Here is a 19,535-nt window from a genome sequence, read left to right as displayed (position 1 = left end):
GTATTTTGTCTATACACATTTCACCAAATTCAGGGGTGTTTTGTTATGAGGGGGCTGTATGTATTACAGGATATTGACAGAATTTCAACTATTATATAGTCATGTGATGTCATGAGCACTTAATGACAGAGAAAGAAACAAAAAACTTTCTAAATTTGCCTACTGGTTACTTTACGACAACGAGGAGTTTATATATATATATATATATTTTTTTTTTTTTAATTTCGCGTATAGCTGCACGAGGACTATCTGTGCTACCCTTCCCTAATTTTGCAGTGTGAGACTTGAGGTAACGCAGGAAGTCATCACCGCCCACCGCAAACGCTTGGGCTACTCTTTTACTAACAAATAGTGGGATTGACTCTCACGATATAACGCTCCCACGGCTGAAAGGGGGAGAATGTTTGGTGTGAATATGTAAATGCAGTTAATCTTTATTTCAAATTTAACATTATTGTTAGTTTGTAGTTGCTCTTTTGAATTTCGTGCAAAGCTACACGGGGATTATTTGCTCTAGCCATCCATAGTTTAGCAGTGCGAGACTAGAGGAAAGGCAGCTAGTTATCATCACCCACTGCCAATTCTTGGGCTACTCTTTTGCCAATGAATAGTAGGATTGCCATGTTTTAGATATGTGAAAGTCAATCACAAAATTATAGTGGCGGTTGATTTAGTTTTATGACCATGAATGAAGGAGTAGCAGCATTTTTTGTCCAGTATTCTGTCTTTGTTTTTTTCTCATTTGATGTCAAATAATCAGTATTTTATATTGATTTTACCCAGTTTCTAACTGTCATAATCACAAAAGCATGACAGATCACATGATACGCCATAAAACGTGTCTGGGTGTTCATGCTCAATATGTATCACAATATCTTGTAGAAATGTTAATAATGGTATTACAACGATTTAGTTTGGGAATAAAAATATTATTAAAAATAAGTGTAAGCTAGATTAAATTAACAAAAATGTACCACTGAAACAATTTCGGCAATTAAGATATAAAAAAGAATCATTTGAATGTTTGCATAATAGTGTTGGCAAACTTAAAAAAATATTTGTGAGTATTTATAAAAGGAAATTTCTTGTAACAATTTATGTCAATCTAATCGCATTTGTTTTCTCTACAATGTTGCATGGCTGGCATATTACTTAATAGGGCAACTACTACCTCCTTTATCTCAGAATATACCTTATCCTCACATTTCATTGCTAACTGAAATAAATTAATTTTACAAAATCAATCTTGATTTTCGAAGAGGCAGAAAAGTGATGTAAAGGCAGTAAATCATTAATACCAAGCAAAATTAAAATCATTCTGAAATGAATTTGTGGCATGTTTATATAATAATTACTGGTAAACATCAGTTAAAATTAAAAATTTTTAATACATAGAAAAGCCAGTGCAATTTTGTAACACACTATGCTTGAACAATGTCTTTTACTGTTTAGAAATAAATTTATAATGAAATATTACTGTTAGTCTGTGTACTGAAGCTATAAAATTAAATAATATAGACAACAAACAAGAAAAAATATTTGTTAATTTCTTGATTTAGAGTCATCATTGATTCAAGAGGTTTGTTTTTTATTAAAATGTTGGTGATATCACAAAATATAACTTAATTCATAAATTATTTAACTTTAAAACGCAATTGATATTTTTACTTTCATGATAAATTTTTAGCACTTGGTTCTAGGCAAGCTGATCCCACACGTCTTTACTTTAGGCTTGTTGTGTGAACATGCACTACACTACAAGGTTTCACGAGCTCCTCACGGCTACCCTGAATGCTTTACTAAAATCATAATGGGCAGACAGTTATCAAATTTTCTGCATGGATAAGTGCATTTTTGCTTGTATAACACTTCCCATTTTGAGAAATAAAGTGTGACATGATACACACTGTCTTTTATATAGGTTATATTTTATTATAATACTTTTGGGTTACATACTGTTATGGTGTTACTGGTATCAAAATCTTCTCAGTTTATACAAAACTTGTTTAGTACAGGCTTCAGAACTGCGTATAATTTTTGAATGACATACATAAAGCAGTTTATTTCATTATTTTTATTTGTTTTTAAAGTTGTTAGTTTCATAATCTCTGACAGGCAGATAAGCTGAGCTATTCAATGTATAGGCAGAAAAGGGTTACTAGAAGCTTGGTAGTGTTTATATAAAGATGTATTATGCTAATCCTATATGAATTATTAGAAATCAAAGCTTTTACAAATATATTGTTTTTTGTTGCATACTTAGTAGAAACTGAGTGACAATGGTTCTCATGTACAAAGGGTTGAGTCTATTGAACATTGGAAATGAGCAAGTCATATGGGGACCACAGCTGACATAAAGTTGTGGTAGAATGATACCCAGTAGAATAACATTTGAGTATTTTTGGTATATTATAACAAATAAGAATGGATAAACTCAAAGTTAAGTGATAAAAGCCATCCATGTGTCCAAGTCAACAGTACACTATTTAATAAAAAGGTTTTTTTTTTCTTTTTTTTCCTGGGGAAGAAAAAGTTGTGTACATTAAGTATTAGGAGAATGGAAAGGGTATTGATGCCATTTCGCATGAAAACAAACTAGTAAAGCTGCTAGATTTAGCTTTTCCTACACTAGTTAAATAATGGAAAGCTACAGGGAGGAAGATTGTGATTTGGAACATGCAGGGGCATAGATTTTTTACACCAGATGGGGGGATGATTTTTGCAACTACTTATGTGGACTGTTCAATTTGCAAATTGGTAATCTCTGATTAAATGAACGTGAAAGCTGTAAACATACAGTCACAGAGTAAACTTGTTGCCATGATACTTGCATGTATACTTAGGCCTACTGACTGGTACTTGTGAACTTTTGCATAGATTGAAAAGCTTAGAAGCACGCCTATATTGAAGATGTACATTTTGGCCACTGACGAAGCCTACATCTAGGCCTAATTATGTAATTTGTTTGGTAAGAACATATGAATCACAAGAACAAACAGAATTTGTAGGCCTGTGATGCAATAAAACAATTTAAGAGACCAAACTATAGGGGGGGATGATTGTATGCACCATACCCCACACCTAAAATGAAGGGGGGATGTATCCCCTCAACTTTTATTATCTACGCCCCTGGGAACATGATGACGTTACTAATGGATATTTTGAAGCAGAAACTTTGCGACTATTGTCGAGATGTACTATTTTCAGATAGAGAATGTCTGGATATAGTGAAGTTCTAAAATAATTTTAATATAACATAATTAGCCTCTGTAGTTCCAGTAAAAACTAAAGTGTGTCTGATTTTGGTGTTTAGCTTAAAATTTTTTGAATTTCCGTGTTTGGGAACAATTTGGAAGATGTGATGACTCTTCAGAGAAGAAAGTGTCCAAGTTGAAGACTTCTTTGGATTCAGACTACTCTATCTGAACTTGTTTTAAAACTAAATGGAGCTCAATCAGAGGGAATATTCTGGAAATTAATTAGTTACATTGTTGCTACTAATCTCAGAGTATGTAGTGGTGTAACTTAGGCAGAAGTAGCTAACACATAATCTTATTAGGTATAAAAACAATCAAAATATATATAATCTAAGCATAAGACTGCTTCAATTCTGTTATTCATAATAGCATCCATTTGACATTTCAGGTATTTTTTAAGATTACGCAGAGAAAAAAAAGGAGTTTCTAGTTGCTTTGCTGCAGGATGCCCAAAAAGTCTGGAACCATAGGAACTTCAACACATTGTGCAGAATGTGTTACAAGTGCTGTCGTGGACATTTGAAACAAGTTTGGATTAACAGTAGTATTAACTTAACTTTTTAATGCTGTGACAGTGCCACAGTTAGTAATGTATCTGAAATTAAGAAGCACTGCAAATCATCTATGGTTCCACAGTTTTTGGACACCCTGTACATTCCTGTTGTTACTTTGCTGATTTTCTTGCACCCACTTTACTTCTCTGAACCACTGAGAAAAATAATGCGTTGTTTAAGAATATACAAAATATAAATATTGCATTTTGTTGTTTGTCTGGTACACTTAGTATTATACAGAAAACCAAATTGTTAGAATAACCAATTTTCATGGTTACTTGTTTTTATTTTATTTACAAGATGTTTTGGTTGTGTGCTATTTACTCTGTATATATGTGCTGCACAATACAATGGTAACATTAAATCAAACAACTAGATATGGAGGTGTATTGTTCTTTGATATTAAAATTATATTTTGCAGTTCACTGTTAACATAGCCTGGCCAGTTCTAGGTATTCCATTAGATGTTGAACATCAGCATAAACAATTACAATTTGTACCAATTTCAAATTGACACTGTTGATTAGAACAATTAATACATATGTACATAATTTTTTTCATTATTTCTAATTTAAGTTTACATTTATTATTTTAATATAATTATTTTTGTGCATTATTAGCTGAGTTATATGGATTTAAAACTAATTTCAGCTGTCTAGGTTGGCTAAACATTGAGATATTGTTAACAGGAAGGATGAAACAGTGTATTTAGTCATTTTAGTTATATATAACTTGAACATCATATTTAATTAACTTATTAATAGGTACATGATTTTAGTTCTGACCTATGAATGTAGTTTGCATTGGTCAGAAGTTAATATTAATTAGTGGAAATGAATGCAAGTTTTGTCTAAAGAGCTGAACTTAGTTCTATCTCACTCTCAACCTGGTGAATATGCTGTCAAACTTGATGTTGGAATATTATTCTAATATTTGTGCTCACTTTGATATGAGTCACTTAATGGAGAAAAATTAAAATAAGTGTTCCCATTGAAATGAGTAATGTTAAATTCAGATTTTATGTTAATCTAAATCAAAATATTGCATTTGAAGTTGATTTCACTAAATAAATAAATTTGGACGACAAGACTACTGATTCATTTCTGAAATTGTAAGAAAATAAACGTTATGAACATTTACTAAAGGTCTCATTCAGGTAATTTCAAGGATCATGTTTAATATGTAAAGAATATGTTAGTTGGAACTAAGTTTAGACATTAAGCACAAATTCACTTGAAAATAGTTGGAAATTTTATTTATTCTTTAATTTTTTGCTCAGGACTATGAGCAATTTATCTGAAAATGGAAATATATTTTGGTTAAATAAAACATTCAATATAATGTCAGTGGTTAATGATATAATTTGCAATTTTTTTCAGTCAGTTGCAATAACATTATTTGTAACTGTTTTACTAGTGTACACAAAAATCTATCTTTTGGTATACCTTAGGTAAAAGGAGTTCTTATATTGTATAAACATGAGATACAGCAATTAAAGTTAGGTGTGTTATAATATCTCGATACGACAGATGTGTTGCTAATAATTGCTAAGAGTATTTTAATATTCAACATGTTATAGTTTAACAAGTTACAGTAATGTGTTTTTGTGATTGATTATTTAACATGATTAATAGCAGTAACCACTAATTATTAAACTATGTATTTATTACAGTAAAATAAGATAAAAAATTATGATGTTTAATGCTGTGAATGAGGTTTCTTTGAAAGCACATATTTGTTCTGCATTTGAAGTTGTATAATATGTACAACTGTCTTGACACATACATAATCAAGACTAAAACATAATAGACTAGAATAAACAATGAGAGTTTTTATTGCACACAAAGCTTGCATGTTATTAAGTGAGTGCCATTGTTTAAGGTGGCTATTTTATGTTTGTTTTTGACTCTTTTGTGATTATTTGTCTTTTCCTTTCACCTAAAATGCTATACCATATTTTCAAATGCATTTTAAATCAGATACATGAACTTGTATTTAATGAAAAAAAAAATTATTCTGAACATTTTGACTTCATGATGTTAAACTGTAAAGTTGTTTTGGAGTGATAATGCTATTATTCCCTATAACTAAAGCCAAAATACTAACAGCTATTTTGGTTTAAATTCTTCTGTCCCCATTAGCGGAAACAAATAACTGTGTGTGCTCAGAAAAGTACTTTCACCCCACTCCTGAATTTGGAAGTAGATCAAGCCACTAGGAAAAAAAGTATAATAAAAAGAATAAAGGGACAAAATATGAAAATCATGATAGTAAGCAAGGAATTATGAGTGAAAAGCCAGCAACAAGCACCCAGCTATGTATGTGAATATCACAAAAGTAACAGCCGATGTATGGGTTAGGGTCAATCAGGGTGGTATGGATATATAGCCAATATTTGGATTGTGGGGAAATGGGAGAATCCCAATAAATCAATTTATCTTCCCATACCAAATCACTTGAGAAGTGCCTGACCTGACAGCTGAATCGAGGGACTGGGAGTGAAACCTGAAATAAATAATAAAGTTAGTGCATATATATATCCCATAAAATCACAGTTTCATGTTTTATGTGTACATTATATTATAAGATTTTATTTTGCAGTTGCTTTCTCACGATAAAAAGTGTGTGCTATTTTATTCCTTCTAATAGAAATATTTTGTCAGATGACTCATTACATGAAATATGAAGAGTATTTTACATTGAAAATCCTTTGCAATGTTTTAAGATGAAGGACTTGTGGATTCAGATAAAACTTAATTTTTTTGTGAAGCTGTATATTTCAATTATTGAACATGACCTAGAATATTTGTTTTCAACAAATATGGTATTTCAGGGTTCCAGGAGATATTGATGAGGTAAATGTTATGAAAGTGAAGATGGATCAATGGCAGTTGGTAGAATGTAATGACCCTCATGTTCCTGTGTCACTTTTGAAACTGTGGTATTGGGAACTTTATGAACCCCTTATTCCCCACATGTATTAAGAAGAATGTATTGAACACTGCTGTGATCCTGTGAAAGCAATAGCCATTCTACATAGGCTGCCAGAATTAAACCATTTAGTCCTTGCATATTTAATCAGGTTCTTACAGGTGAGTTAAACAGCAATTAAAAATACAAGTAAGATATATCAATATTCCTGTCTCAGATGTATCTTTGATATCTGTTTCACTATTTTGTGCCATTGTAGTCATACTATTTGTATAAAAGTTTTTGTGGAATTGAAACAGTAATCTGAACACTAAACAGTTATTTTGGTTTATTTTCTAAAGAAGTTTGTGATGAACCATTTCTAAAGGAAAAAACATAAAATCTAAAAAATTTAAATGTAGCATAACAATTCTGATGAAACCAGTCTGGAATCTCTTTATTTAATTAAAACTGCTCATTAACGAATAAAACGATCCACTAATTTCAAAATTTATAAACCATTCCTGTGAATAGAAGCAAAAAAGTTTGTGTACATGTCTTAAAATTTGAAGATTTACTAAAGAATTCATAAATGTTTCACAGATTTTATGTAATTTAAATATGGATTGAAATTCTGTGTGTTAAGACGCACTTATATGTCTATTTGAATCATGATTAGTTGATAAAATGTAAAGTACTATAGCTACACATATCAATCAGCTTGTTTAACTTTATTGATTTTTTCTGTTGAACGTGTTTCACATATTCATTTTTGAAATGTATGGCTTTATTATTAAAGGTATCTGCTTCAATTTTATAATAACCTGAATTTCAAGATTATTACTGTTTATTGTTGCTAAGTTACGTGTAAAATTTACAGTGGTATCCTGAAGTGCTATTGACGACAGAATATTAAAATTAAATAAGTCAAAACAAATGAACATTAGTAGTTTAATATACACTACTATAAACAATTTGAAATAGAAATCAAGAAAAATAAACCAAAGCTTTACTGTATTCTGTGAAAATAAACAGTTAAATTTTAGCTAATGGATTTTTACCTTCTTTTATTAAAATAAAAACAACTAAAACTCAGCCAACAGCCATTGATCATATTCTGGGGATGTTAGAATAGTAACTTGGATTAAAAAATTGTTGTTGAAATGCTGGTAAATGTAAAAATATCTGTAGAACTGTATTACTGTAATGCTTCTGATAGGTGTTTGCTGCAGAGGAAAATGTTGCAGTTACCAAAATGGACTCCAACAACTTGGCCATGGTGATGGCACCTAACTGTCTGCAATGTACTTCAGAGGAGCCACAAGTAATATTTGAAAATGCAAGAAAAGAGATGGCATATCTGAGAATATTGATTCAGAATCTTGACACCAATTTCATGGAAGGAATTGTGTGAAATATGTATATGACTTCTAAAACACGTGACGTGAAGTGCCTTTTTTAAGAGGCTTAACTACTTTTCAGTATTACATTCTTGTAGTCTCAAACTGAATGTTATGGAATCTGTTTAATAACGAAACAATGACTAATACTTAAAAGATATGTGCAACAACAGAGAGACTGCACATTTCTAAAAATAATACAATGAGCTTCATATTCTTTAAGAAAAGATTTTTTTATGCTGTTTTATGTTTTTCAACAAAATACCATACTGCTATCATAGTCTGCTTTATGTTTGGTGCATGCTTGAAAAACAAAACAAGTGCATGTGAGATAATCCAATGAAGAAGAAGAAATTATGAATAATCACTGACAGAGGAATTCTTGGAGTAGAAAAATGTGTTAATAGAGTTTCTTTCTAATGTGTATATTTTATCCTTATTTAGCCAAGAACAATAAACTTTAGAAATACATCTAGTAAAAGAGCTTTGCTTCAGGTAGCTGTTTTTTAATATTTTGAATTGTTGATATTTGATCAAATTTCTTTACAAATATAGTATATGTTCAAATTAGGCACATGTACTTTTTTGTACAGTAGCTTAAAAGTAAACACTAGGTTTGGGTATATTTCATATTTATGCTGGTGATTTATCACATATAAGTTGGTGTCGTAGAATTGTATATGTTTTACATTATTTCCTGTTTCATGGAAATGTAGATTATATTCTACCTTCTCAAGAACTAGATTTTGAGCATTAAACAGGAATGAGTAATGTGTACATAGACATATAAATCACATAAAGTTTATTCAAAACTCTTGAAGAGGAATGATTATTTTCTTTCAGCAAAACATATTCATACTTTTGAAGTCAAAACTTTAACCAGGAACCAGTTTAAGTTCAGTTACTTTACATCATTTCAGACATGTCACACATTTTCCATTAATGCATCTGTCAGATGAAGAGCTTTTAAATATTAATTTGTATTCACATGATAAATTTAATTGCAATAGACGTAAAATTTATGCCTGGGTAAGCTTCATTAATGTGTATAATTCCAATTCAAAAACAAATTTCAATACGCTGAGTGTTTTGTAATGTTACAGTTTGATAATGCAGAAAAATCTCGGATATATTTGTCTTCATACTACTTTTGTATTTTACTCTTTACATATCAATTTAGTGAAAAATCACACATGCCTGTGATGATTTTATTCTCTTGAAGGTTTTACACCTTTCACTGTAGTTCCTGTTCATTGAATTTGAAAACCATATCCATTTTTATACATTACATACATATTTGTCACAAAAAGTCAAGTCAAATGTACTTTGAAATAAGTGGATCATTTTCATCAAAATTGGTTCCAACTTTGTTATGCTTAAAATGTTTACAACCACTGGCTATAGATTTCTCAAGACCATTTGCTACATGAGAGGCTTATCAATAGTAATAAATACATTGTGGTAAATGAAGTTTTGACTTAAGTTGGAGTTTTCCCCCCCAATTTGTAAAAAAATCATTAGGTGATAGTAAAAAAAATTTCAATATGATGGTTGTTTCCTTTCACCAAATTAGCTATTCTTGTTCATTGCTGTTCCCTATATGTAAACTTTTCCTGTTTCATGCCAAAGACCTTCTGCTTCCCTCCCCACCTATGGGAATTCAGTCATTCCAAAATGTTTCTTCTGTAAATAACCATCAGGTCACCTCTGTATTATTTATTCAAATAATGCAGTGACTCCCTCTGTGTATCTCGACTAAACTGACACTTTTCATTTGACAGTGCTTGAGCACAGACTTTTTTTGACCTGATTTCAGTTTGAGGTACAGTTTCTTTACAAAGTGATTAAACTTTTTCAACTAGTCAGTTTTCTTTAGATTTATTTTCATTCTAACACATTATTGCCACCATTTCATCAAATCTTGACACAAAAATATCAAAGTCAATGTCTAAGTTTTGTTTGGTTAAACTCTGACAGGAGCTTCATCTCAAGCCTCTGATGTATCACTCTGATGGAAGATTTTTCATTGTTTATTTGCAGCACTGAATGTTACATGGGTCAACCTCTGTCACCAGACATTGTCTCACTTTCTTCTGAAAAATTTGAACCTTTTGATATGTTTTCTCACACCTTTCTGAGGAATCAGTTGGACCTATCATTTTTTTTTTCAGTTTATTTCTCAGGCATGTGAAATTTTAAACCCCACCCCCACTTCTTATGACTCACAGCTTTCCTTACTGCATGAACCTTCTTCTCAATCCTATTTGTTTTCTAGTGCTCCCATGACATTTGGGTTCATGCTGAACAGTTTACCTACTTGTTAAACAATTGTGTGAGCATGCCTCATCCACTACAGCCTTAGGATCAGTTTGTTCTTGCATACTGTCCTTATTTTTACCAGTATCTGTTGGGTTATGTTTCAAATGAATCTCTTTTTTTCTACCTTTTGTTGATCACACCCACATGACTGTCTTATGGTATCTTTTTATTATTCATGGGGTGCATGGGTTGATCACTATAAAACTTTTGGTTATTGGTCTGTTGAGAAGCAGTCATTACATTATTAACATTTTTGTGCTTCTAGCCATCCATCTGGTTATGGATCACGTCCTTCTCTAATCAGACATGGTTTGGTGGTTATTTGTTCTGACAATCCAATGTTGATGGTATATATCAGTCACTAAGGTTGCACCTGTTTGAGATTCCTCCACTTTCATATGTTAGATCTCTATTGGGCACACACACACACCACATTTGTTTAATTCCCTGTCATGTTCCACCTTCTTTCAAATTTGTGGTAGATTGTATTTCCTATTCTAACTATTCTAAGATGTTCCTGATGGACTAGTTACTCAATCCTTTCATTTTCCAGTGACTTTACCTCACATTGATGCACTTGTCACAGTCTGAATTATAAATTACTCTTCTTTTGGTCTCTGGTGTTTCATCCTCCAGCTTTGAATATTGAGCTTTCAGCCAAGATTGGTCTCTGAAATTTCTATATGTTTATTCTCCTATTCAAGTGATTGACAGGATGGTTTCCCTATTCCATATCTTTTCATACTGGGGTCTTCTGATAGCTTCCTGTTGACCAGCTCAACCATTATTTCTTCATTTATACCAACTGAAATTATTCCCTTCTGTACCCATTCTCCCTCCTTGACCCACAGCTAATGCCCTTTGTGTTCACTTACTGTCTAGTTCAATCCTTGGCAGAGATTAGGTTTCTTCCATCACATAGGTTTCCATTTGGCTCAGTCCATCTGCCCTTCATTCGTGGAGGTATATCATTGGAAATGGAAAGTTTCTCACACATGGTACCATGCTCAGGCATTTCTATCTACTTGACCCACTAAGGCTGGTGTGCCAAAGTTCCTGCCATAGCTTTTCAACTAGAGGTCTTCAGTCTCTTTGATTTGGGTTTATCAGGTAGCCTTATCTCACACCTTTTTGCTTTTCTCATGACAGTAGAATATATATTTCACCTATCTTTACCGTATTAATCCATTCTTTCTGGATTTGGCCTCCTCCAAGAAGACCATCTCTTCTGTGCTGGGATGTTAATTTAGTCCCCTTCAACAATTTAGTTTATCTTGTGATTCAGTTGGCTTATTCCTCATTGTCTCTTTCCTACTGAAACTTTAGCAACTTTTCATCAAATTTGTCATCTAATCTACCCCCTTCCACTTCTTGGTTCAGTTAAAGTATTTATTTATTTTCAAGTTCTTTACTGGTCAGATATTCTACAGTTCAAAATTTTCACTGTAAAGCAATGTTGAAGCATACTTTCCAATGCATGTCTTCTCAACATTCACTGTTGAGATGGAGTTTTACAAGATTACTTACAGGTGAACAAACCCATGGTGTTTACTTCATAAACTTGCCCATTTCAGTCTATACCACCCACGGACTTCAAAAATAAAGCAGATGGAGATATCTGTTCATCCATGCCACACCTTGACTGAAAACATAAGGATGGTCAGGTTTCCAAAACAGGGTTTTGTGATCAGCCATTGCTCTTTCTCAGATGATGATATTCCTCAGGACTCATACATTTTCCATCTGTTTCTTCAAGTGTAGTATGGGAGTCCCTACCTCATGTCTCTGGAATGATTGACTATGAGGGTACCCTGCTGAATGTTTAGATGACATATTATTCTCCAGTATGAGTTATACAATTACTGTGGAGTGAGATGTCAAATTGTTGTTCACTCCTTAGATTGGGAGCTCTCATGCTACTATAGCATTGATGTCAGTACTCCTTGGCTGTGTTTTGGATTTAGAGGTGAACAATAAATGAACGTCTGCACACCTGTTCTAGATTGTTTATTTTCCTTTCTTGATTATAGGGTTTTGCTCAGTTTTGCAGTTGGGGTGTATATTTAGTTTATGTAGACATCCTTTTGATCCTTGTTGTTAATTTCTGGGATCAAGATTCTTCAAACAATATGTGTCATGCTTTGGGATTGAATGGTTTTAGATTTTGTCTGACATACAGGTGAAGACATCTTATTCCACCCTGGATGTTGGTTCCAAGTGGCTAAGATTTTGGATCCAGTTGATTTACCAATTGTGGTCTCTTTCACCCTAGCCACTCTACACCATGAGATTCATACCATCTCTACCCGCATTTCTGATTGGTGGGATTGACTTATGTATATATAAGGGTTGAGACACTTCTATCTCAATGAATGTCATCCTATATTTTATCTGCCATTTTTCTCCACTTTTACAGATGAGCAAAGAGTATTCCTGATCAAAAGTGGTGCAGTTCCCTCTTCAGGTCTTCCATCTGACTTTCATACACAGAGCTATCCTTCATATGCTTCCTGGGGGTATGCATGTGTATGCACTTGTCTCTGCTCCTTATTATTGTGGGATTCTAGCTAATCTTGTGAGTGGAGGAAAGTACCACATTTGATATTATAACTTTCATCTACCAAAAATGTATTTCCAGTAGGTACTTCCCTCTTTTCACACTTCCTAATCTTCTTTCCTCCACATTCTGACAATACTTCTATCATCTGACAGGCTTTGAACTGATAGTTTGATAGAGGCACACATAGGGAATTGTATGTGACCTGAAGTATACTATGCTTCTCATGGTGGAGAGGTGATGCATAATGATTTATATGCAAGATATGGTGGAGTCACTTGATACCAAGATGGAGATTAGAAGGACTGTGGCAGGCATAAAAGAAACGTTTGCATATATGGGACAGTAATGACTGAGAATAGGTAATATTGTGAAAGGAGGGATATGCCTAACAGAAATGCATTTTTAGTATAAGAAAATTATAACCTTATCCAAAACAACTTTATGAAGTTTAAATTTACAGGCATGTGTTATCAACATATCACTAATCTATAGCAGTCATTGTTTATAGACATCAAAGAAGTTATTTTTTATCTAAGAAAAATTATACTTCTATTATTTTTGGAGTTAGTAGTGAGAACTATTAACACAAGCTTTCTAGCCTTTAAAACGACAATCAGTTGTTGTTTTTTATGTAAGATAGTGTAATAAAATAAAGAAAGTAAAAACAAAGAATTGTAACTAACATAATAATCACAAACATATCTGGTGTATAGTAAAATAATTAAAATCACTTTGCTCAGTATTAGTTTTGAGTAAGACTACTGTTTAAACTTTTCTTGCTCAATGAACTTTAATTTAAAAACAAAATCTTATCAACAATTCTACAACAAAGTAACAGAGATACTAATAATGTACTAATTGTGTATAAACCGAGCAGCTTGACACATTTAACGCTGTCTCAGAAGCTATTAATAAGCCTTTAGAGATCTTATACCACATCTAACCACAAAAATGGTTAATGCTTTAACAGATTTGAGTTGTATAGCCATGATACAATACCATTTACTTCTTTCATTAATAATATGATAAAAGAAGTATAAATAAACTTTTTAGACTAAACACTACAATGATGTAACTTTGCACAGTATGTGTTTATCAATGTAATATGATAAAAAGAGTTCAAAGTAATCTAAATGCCCTTATATTTTGTAATTAAGAATTGCTTGCAAGCTACCTCAATCTTTATTAATTTTACTATATCTTTATTAGTAATTCTCCGTGTACCTTTTCACTGCTTTATTACCTCGGACTTTTATTAATATTGAATTCATTGTATGGTGTTCATCTAAATGTTTAGTAAAATGATTGTATAACATTTATTTTGTATTTACGATAGTTCTGCATAAAATATTTATTTTGCGTTAAAATCAATGTTTAGGAAATAGCATTGATTTGTGTTGCCACAAAATGTTCTCAAACAGCCAGATAGAGATTCAGAATGAAACTAAAATAATTATGCTACTTCTTAAAAATCCAATGATTGCTTTTAATATATAATTTCAAGTTTTATATGCTACCCTGCTAAAAGTACCTGGGAAGATATAAAAATGGTCAAAGTTGCAGAAGATCCCTGCCCAACAAGTGTTAAAATAAAAAAAATAGTTTACATTGCTTTTAATTATTCTTAACCCTTCACAGATATTTTTGACAATGAAGGTAAAAATATGTTGTGATAATACTAAGTTACCATAGTCTAATGGCTGTGTAAATTGAAGAGAAGGAAAAAAAAAAAAAAAAAAAGGTATTTCCATGTGATGCACCAAGTAAATGATACAAACCCATTTTTTGCTTTCTGATGTGATGTCATTTTAGTAATGCATTTATATTATAATTTCTACATATTTTTGAATAATAATTTTTGTTTTATTGAAGTGTTATTTCACATTTAGAACTTTTAAAATAATCATCTACACAATGTACTGGTTCCACTTCTCAGACTTGGAGTATAAAACTTATTGTGGGTAACACATGAATGTGTACTGCTGTATAACAAACACTGCCCCATCATACTTACTTTGTGTACTAATTTGCTTATTTATTAAGTGCCAAAACTTTAAATGTGTGATTTGTACTTCCCAATGAAGCCTTGTATTTTATTACTACCAAGGGAATATGAATGTGACTATAACACAAGGGATGTGTAAGTGTTTCTTGTAGGAAAATAAATTAAAGGAGTTAAATCATTTAGAGGAAAAAAAAGAAAAAGGAATAAGGTTCCATTAATTTGTGACAGAAAATAATTTAAATGGTGACTATAATTACAGTGATCATGATGGTTTTATTTCCAATACTTTAAAGAGGATGCATTGACAGTTTTTCATTTCTTTGTACACTCAAAATAATGAAAAGCTCTCTTATTATTGTGCCAAGTGCATCGCAGTGGCAAGTTTATGTCCTATTTACACCAGAAACATAAAATTGTGATGCACACTTTTGAGGATGTGTGATAAGAGTGATTGTCAAATCACTATTTGGTCTGACAAATGTAGGTGGTAATGTTTGGATATGAGACTCAAAACTCAAGAAAATTTCAATGATTGACTGTTCTTCAGGAGAGCAGTTAAGAAGAATAGTCAACTATTCAAAATTCTTGAGTGTTGGCTCTTGTGTGAAAACATTACAACTGTTGTAGGTGATCTTGTGCAATAACTTCTTAACTAGAAGTGTAGGTGTTGGTCATATTTGTGTGCTTTTCCTCTAATTCAGCATATGGAAATTAGAGGTGGTTAACACAGGTAACCTTGTGTTTCTTTGCAAGAAATCAGACAAAAGTCAACTGTCATTTCAGTTTATGAAATCATTTCAGATCTGCAGTATAGATCTTAAAATGTCTTTTCAAACAATTCAAAATTTGCATGCCAAGAAATGCCACAATACATAGAAAAATGGGGAAAAAATAAAACTCAAATATTTGCATTTTGACTTTCAGTAAAATAACTTATTATTTCTGTGGAGTGTTTCATTTATGTTCAAAATTGACGTTAAATTACAAAATAATGCATATTGTAATATTTTACTTTTTTACATTAATTAGGTTTGCCCTGTAGAAAGCCAAGACTTTACATAGATTTCATTACAAGTGTTTAAAATAAAGTGTAAACTATATTTTATAAGAAATATCTTTTTTGTTTGGATTATTGTATTTTGCCTACAATGTTTACTCAACTAGTTTTGTAGAAAGTCCATTTGCAAGAATAAATTCATTTATTCATGTAATATATTTTGCAACAATAACAATATGTATGTTGTGTACATTTTAGCAATAAACTGGATTATGTTGATAAATCTGATGTTTTGTATTTTACCATATTATTTTTCATTGTTTTTACATGAAATGTAGTTGATTAAATTACATTATTGTTATGATAAAGCTGAATCATTCATGTGTGTCCATGCTCAAGAAATCAATTTTGTATTTTTCATGTGTACATGAATTTGCACCTAGTTCCTACTTAATGTAAAGTAGATAATAAGTAAACACTAATTACTAATTAAAATTTGTGGTTGAATTATAAAACAGGTTGTACAATTTTAATATTTTTATTGAATATATTGTTAAAACAAATGGATCTTTTGAGAGGCTATGAACTCTGGTAACCTGGTAATAGGTAATTCTTGAGTTTAACAACAGACTTTTGTAGTTTTACATCAAAGCCTAAAGGAGAAAGAGCTCATCCTTAATATAATACCACTAAATGAAGCTGATCCAGTGACAAATACAACATAACACAATCTACCATTTTTATGCAGCATTAAAAATCATGACATCTTTAGTGTGCCTCTTCATGCCAGGAACCTGGTCCAATGAAAAGCTAAAAACTATCACACCATCTGCATTCTCTTTGTTTACATATTCGGAATTATATTGATTTGCAAAACTGATGTAATTGGTTTGTAGAAAGAACCAAAATACAAAATATACTTTAACTACAGTTTTGAGTAGGATTAGGCATTGAGCTATATATAAAGAAAAACATTGTAATACAAAATTAAATAAAACACAAAGGAAAGCTTATAACAAATAATTGTTTAGTGTAATTACTTTTTAGTCCGTAGACCACAATAAAATCACTGGTAAAATTAACGTAAAATCTTAATTACTATTGAATTTTGAAAATGAAAGACTCATAGCTAATGCCCTCCCTGGCTAAGCGTTATGTCTGCTGACTAACAATGCTAAAAACCGGGTTTCAATACCCGTGGTGGGCAGAGCACTATCACTTTTTATTTCAGTTACTGATATAAATATTAGGATCATACATAAAAGGTGCAATGATAAAAAGGCCCTAAACAAGAGAGTGATCGAATAGTTGACTATTCTTCTACGATATCTTCTTGTGGCACGTTTTGAAGTTTACTGTATGCTTCTCGAGCTGTAATTAATTCTGGATCTAATCTTGTTGCTTCCATAAATGCTTCTTTTGCATCCTTTATCCTGTCTTGCTTCTGAAGTTCTTTTCCTTTATACACTTTAATTTGTGCTCTTTCTGACTTGCAGAAGGATTCCGGTTTCTCGAACTTACTTAGTTCACTGAGGTATGTTTCAGAAGAAATCTCATTGTTACTCCTTTTCAATAGTAAATAATCTACTGCTGCGTAATGTATTCCACTTTTTCAGATATTCTTTTGCTTTTCAAAGTCCCTTTCCATTCTCCAAAAATAAAGCCCTAATTGATGAAGTATGTGTCCATTTTTTCCTTCAGTAATGTTATCAGCTTGAAGTAGGCATTTTTTCATTTCACCTTTATTACCTAAGTAACGATATACTTTGGAGCAGTTAAGTAGAATGTATGCAGTGTTTTCACATTTTTGAAGTTTTTCGAGATATCCAAGTATTTTCTTTTTCAACGAGTTGTCTCTTTTATTGTTGAACCATATACTTGATAGCGATAAAGTGTAAGTGATAATATAGTCTGCATTATCTTCATTCGATAGGCTAATGGCTTTGTAAAGACTTTCCAGTTCATCCTGAGTAGGGATTTTATTTTTTTTATTCCGGCGTAATCTTGCTAAAATCAGTCCCTTCATGTAATGCCACAACGGTTCTTCTGGATTTAATTTTAGACCTTCATCAAATGAATGTAAAGCTTCTTCATAATTTTGAAATGCACATTCGAACAAAGCAAAACCACGGGCTCCATGTAACCAAGCCATTTGTTTCGGGTCGTTCTTAATTTCTTCCCATAATGCTTCTGCCAATTCCAGTCGGCTTTCACAATTCTCTATTTGGCCTAGCATATGATATCTATGGGCTTCCAGCGCATTAAACAAATAAAAAGGTGTTTTTTCAGTAATGCTCTGAGATATTTCTTTTGCTTCAGATAAATAAGCTTCTGCTTTTAATAAGTTTACTTCGTACAAACCGTCCTCCAGACCACTCATATAAATGTATCCAAGAAGAAGAAAGCTTAGTTCTTGAATATCGGGCTTCGCTGTTTTCATCCAATCTGTCAAATTGTCGTTTATCTTTTGGACAGTTTTGTTGCTAAAAGGATTTTCAGCTTCCACTTGCAATGGCATTCCAGTTGACGAAGTCTAATAGATTGATCATCCATCTATTGATAAAAACAACAATTAATGCTATTAGATTATTATTTAAAGTATACTTGGTTAAACTGCTGAAGACATAAAATATTCTAAAATATTTTAATGAAGACCATTTATGTAGTTATAAGTTTCTATTATTGTTTAGCTGGGTGGAAGTTTAAAGTAACCTGAGGAGAGGGTCACAAATTCGAGAAATCTTTTCAAAACGTTGAAGATAATTTGAGACTTACATATATAAGTAACGAATTAAACTAAAGCTAGAGGGAATTAATTAATCAGTTGTGCATGATATGTACGGTGCATCTGACACTGTAAACCAGTTACTCAGTAAAGTGTTTGTGGATATCGAGTTAATTAATTAAAAAGCAAGTGGATTTTATTGTAAAAGTAGTTTATTTTTATAGTTTGGCCTATCAGTGAACGTTTCGTCAACTGAATTTTGCATTATTATTTTTGTACAGAATAATTCAACATGGAAAATAATATAAACAACTGCAAAAGAGTATCATAAGTGTAAGAGAAGAGTTAACTTTAAGTAATAAAATAATTTGCGTTAAAATACACATTGTGTTAGATATATTAGATACGAATACATTTAAAATATATTTTACTATAATTATACAAATTGTGTCTAGATATTAGCAAGAGTTTCAATAATATGGTTATTAAAATAAATAAAATCGAATGTAATAGTGTTTATTACATATAAGAGCTCCCAAACAATATGTAATCAGTGTCTACGCTTTTCACGGAGCTGGTCTCATTTGGATACGCCTCTTTTATCAATAAACGATACGAACATAGATGTCAATTGTTCTTCAGTCATTGAATATTTAGTAGTGTTGTTTTTACACAACACATTTTATTTCGCTGAAAATAGATTTCACAGTCATTTTCTGAACTTGTCAAGAGATGTGGGGCGTTATACGAGGGTTGTTCAAAAATACGCGGACTGTTTGAATTGCGCGGCTCCAATTGGTTCCAGGGA

The 19,535-nt window shown here is 31.8% G+C and overlaps 2 protein-coding genes across 2 annotated transcripts; one reads left to right on the top strand and one right to left on the bottom strand.

Moving 5' to 3' along the window:
- Positions 1-3,702: 3,702 nt before the first annotated feature.
- LOC143242344 (rho GTPase-activating protein 39-like) lies at positions 3,703-8,939 on the top strand. The gene is made up of 3 exons (XM_076485702.1): positions 3,703-3,760; positions 6,797-6,903; positions 7,941-8,939. Exons 1-3 carry the CDS (start codon positions 3,703-3,705, stop codon positions 8,133-8,135), a joined length of 360 nt encoding a protein of 119 aa, XP_076341817.1. The 3' UTR covers positions 8,136-8,939.
- An 8,675-nt stretch (positions 8,940-17,614) lies between these two features.
- On the bottom strand, positions 17,615-18,520 carry LOC143242343 (protein IFIT1 homolog B-like). Its single transcript, XM_076485701.1, has one exon. The coding sequence runs from the start codon at positions 18,518-18,520 to the stop codon at positions 17,615-17,617; it is 906 nt and encodes a 301-aa protein (XP_076341816.1).
- Positions 18,521-19,535: the final 1,015 nt, after the last annotated feature.

This window comes from Tachypleus tridentatus, unplaced genomic scaffold (assembly GCF_004210375.1).
Source record: "Tachypleus tridentatus isolate NWPU-2018 unplaced genomic scaffold, ASM421037v1 Hic_cluster_2, whole genome shotgun sequence".
NCBI classification, from domain to species: domain Eukaryota; kingdom Metazoa; phylum Arthropoda; class Merostomata; order Xiphosura; family Limulidae; genus Tachypleus; species Tachypleus tridentatus.
This window is presented reverse-complemented; position numbering and strand designations above follow the sequence as displayed.

Bases quoted from the DNA above. Each gene is read 5' to 3' on its own strand.
- LOC143242344 (XM_076485702.1), top strand. From the start codon at position 3,703: ATGCCCAAAAAGTCTGGAACCATAGGAACTTCAACACATTGTGCAGAA. The intron at 3,761-6,796 runs GTGCTGTCGTGG...ACATGTATTAAG, and splicing joins TTGTGCAGAATGTGTTACAA to AAGAATGTATTGAACACTGC. The intron at 6,904-7,940 runs GTGAGTTAAACA...TGCTTCTGATAG, and splicing joins ATTTAATCAGGTTCTTACAG to GTGTTTGCTGCAGAGGAAAA.
- LOC143242343 (XM_076485701.1), bottom strand. From the start codon at position 18,520: ATGCCATTGCAAGTGGAAGCTGAAAATCCTTTTAGCAACAAAACTGTC.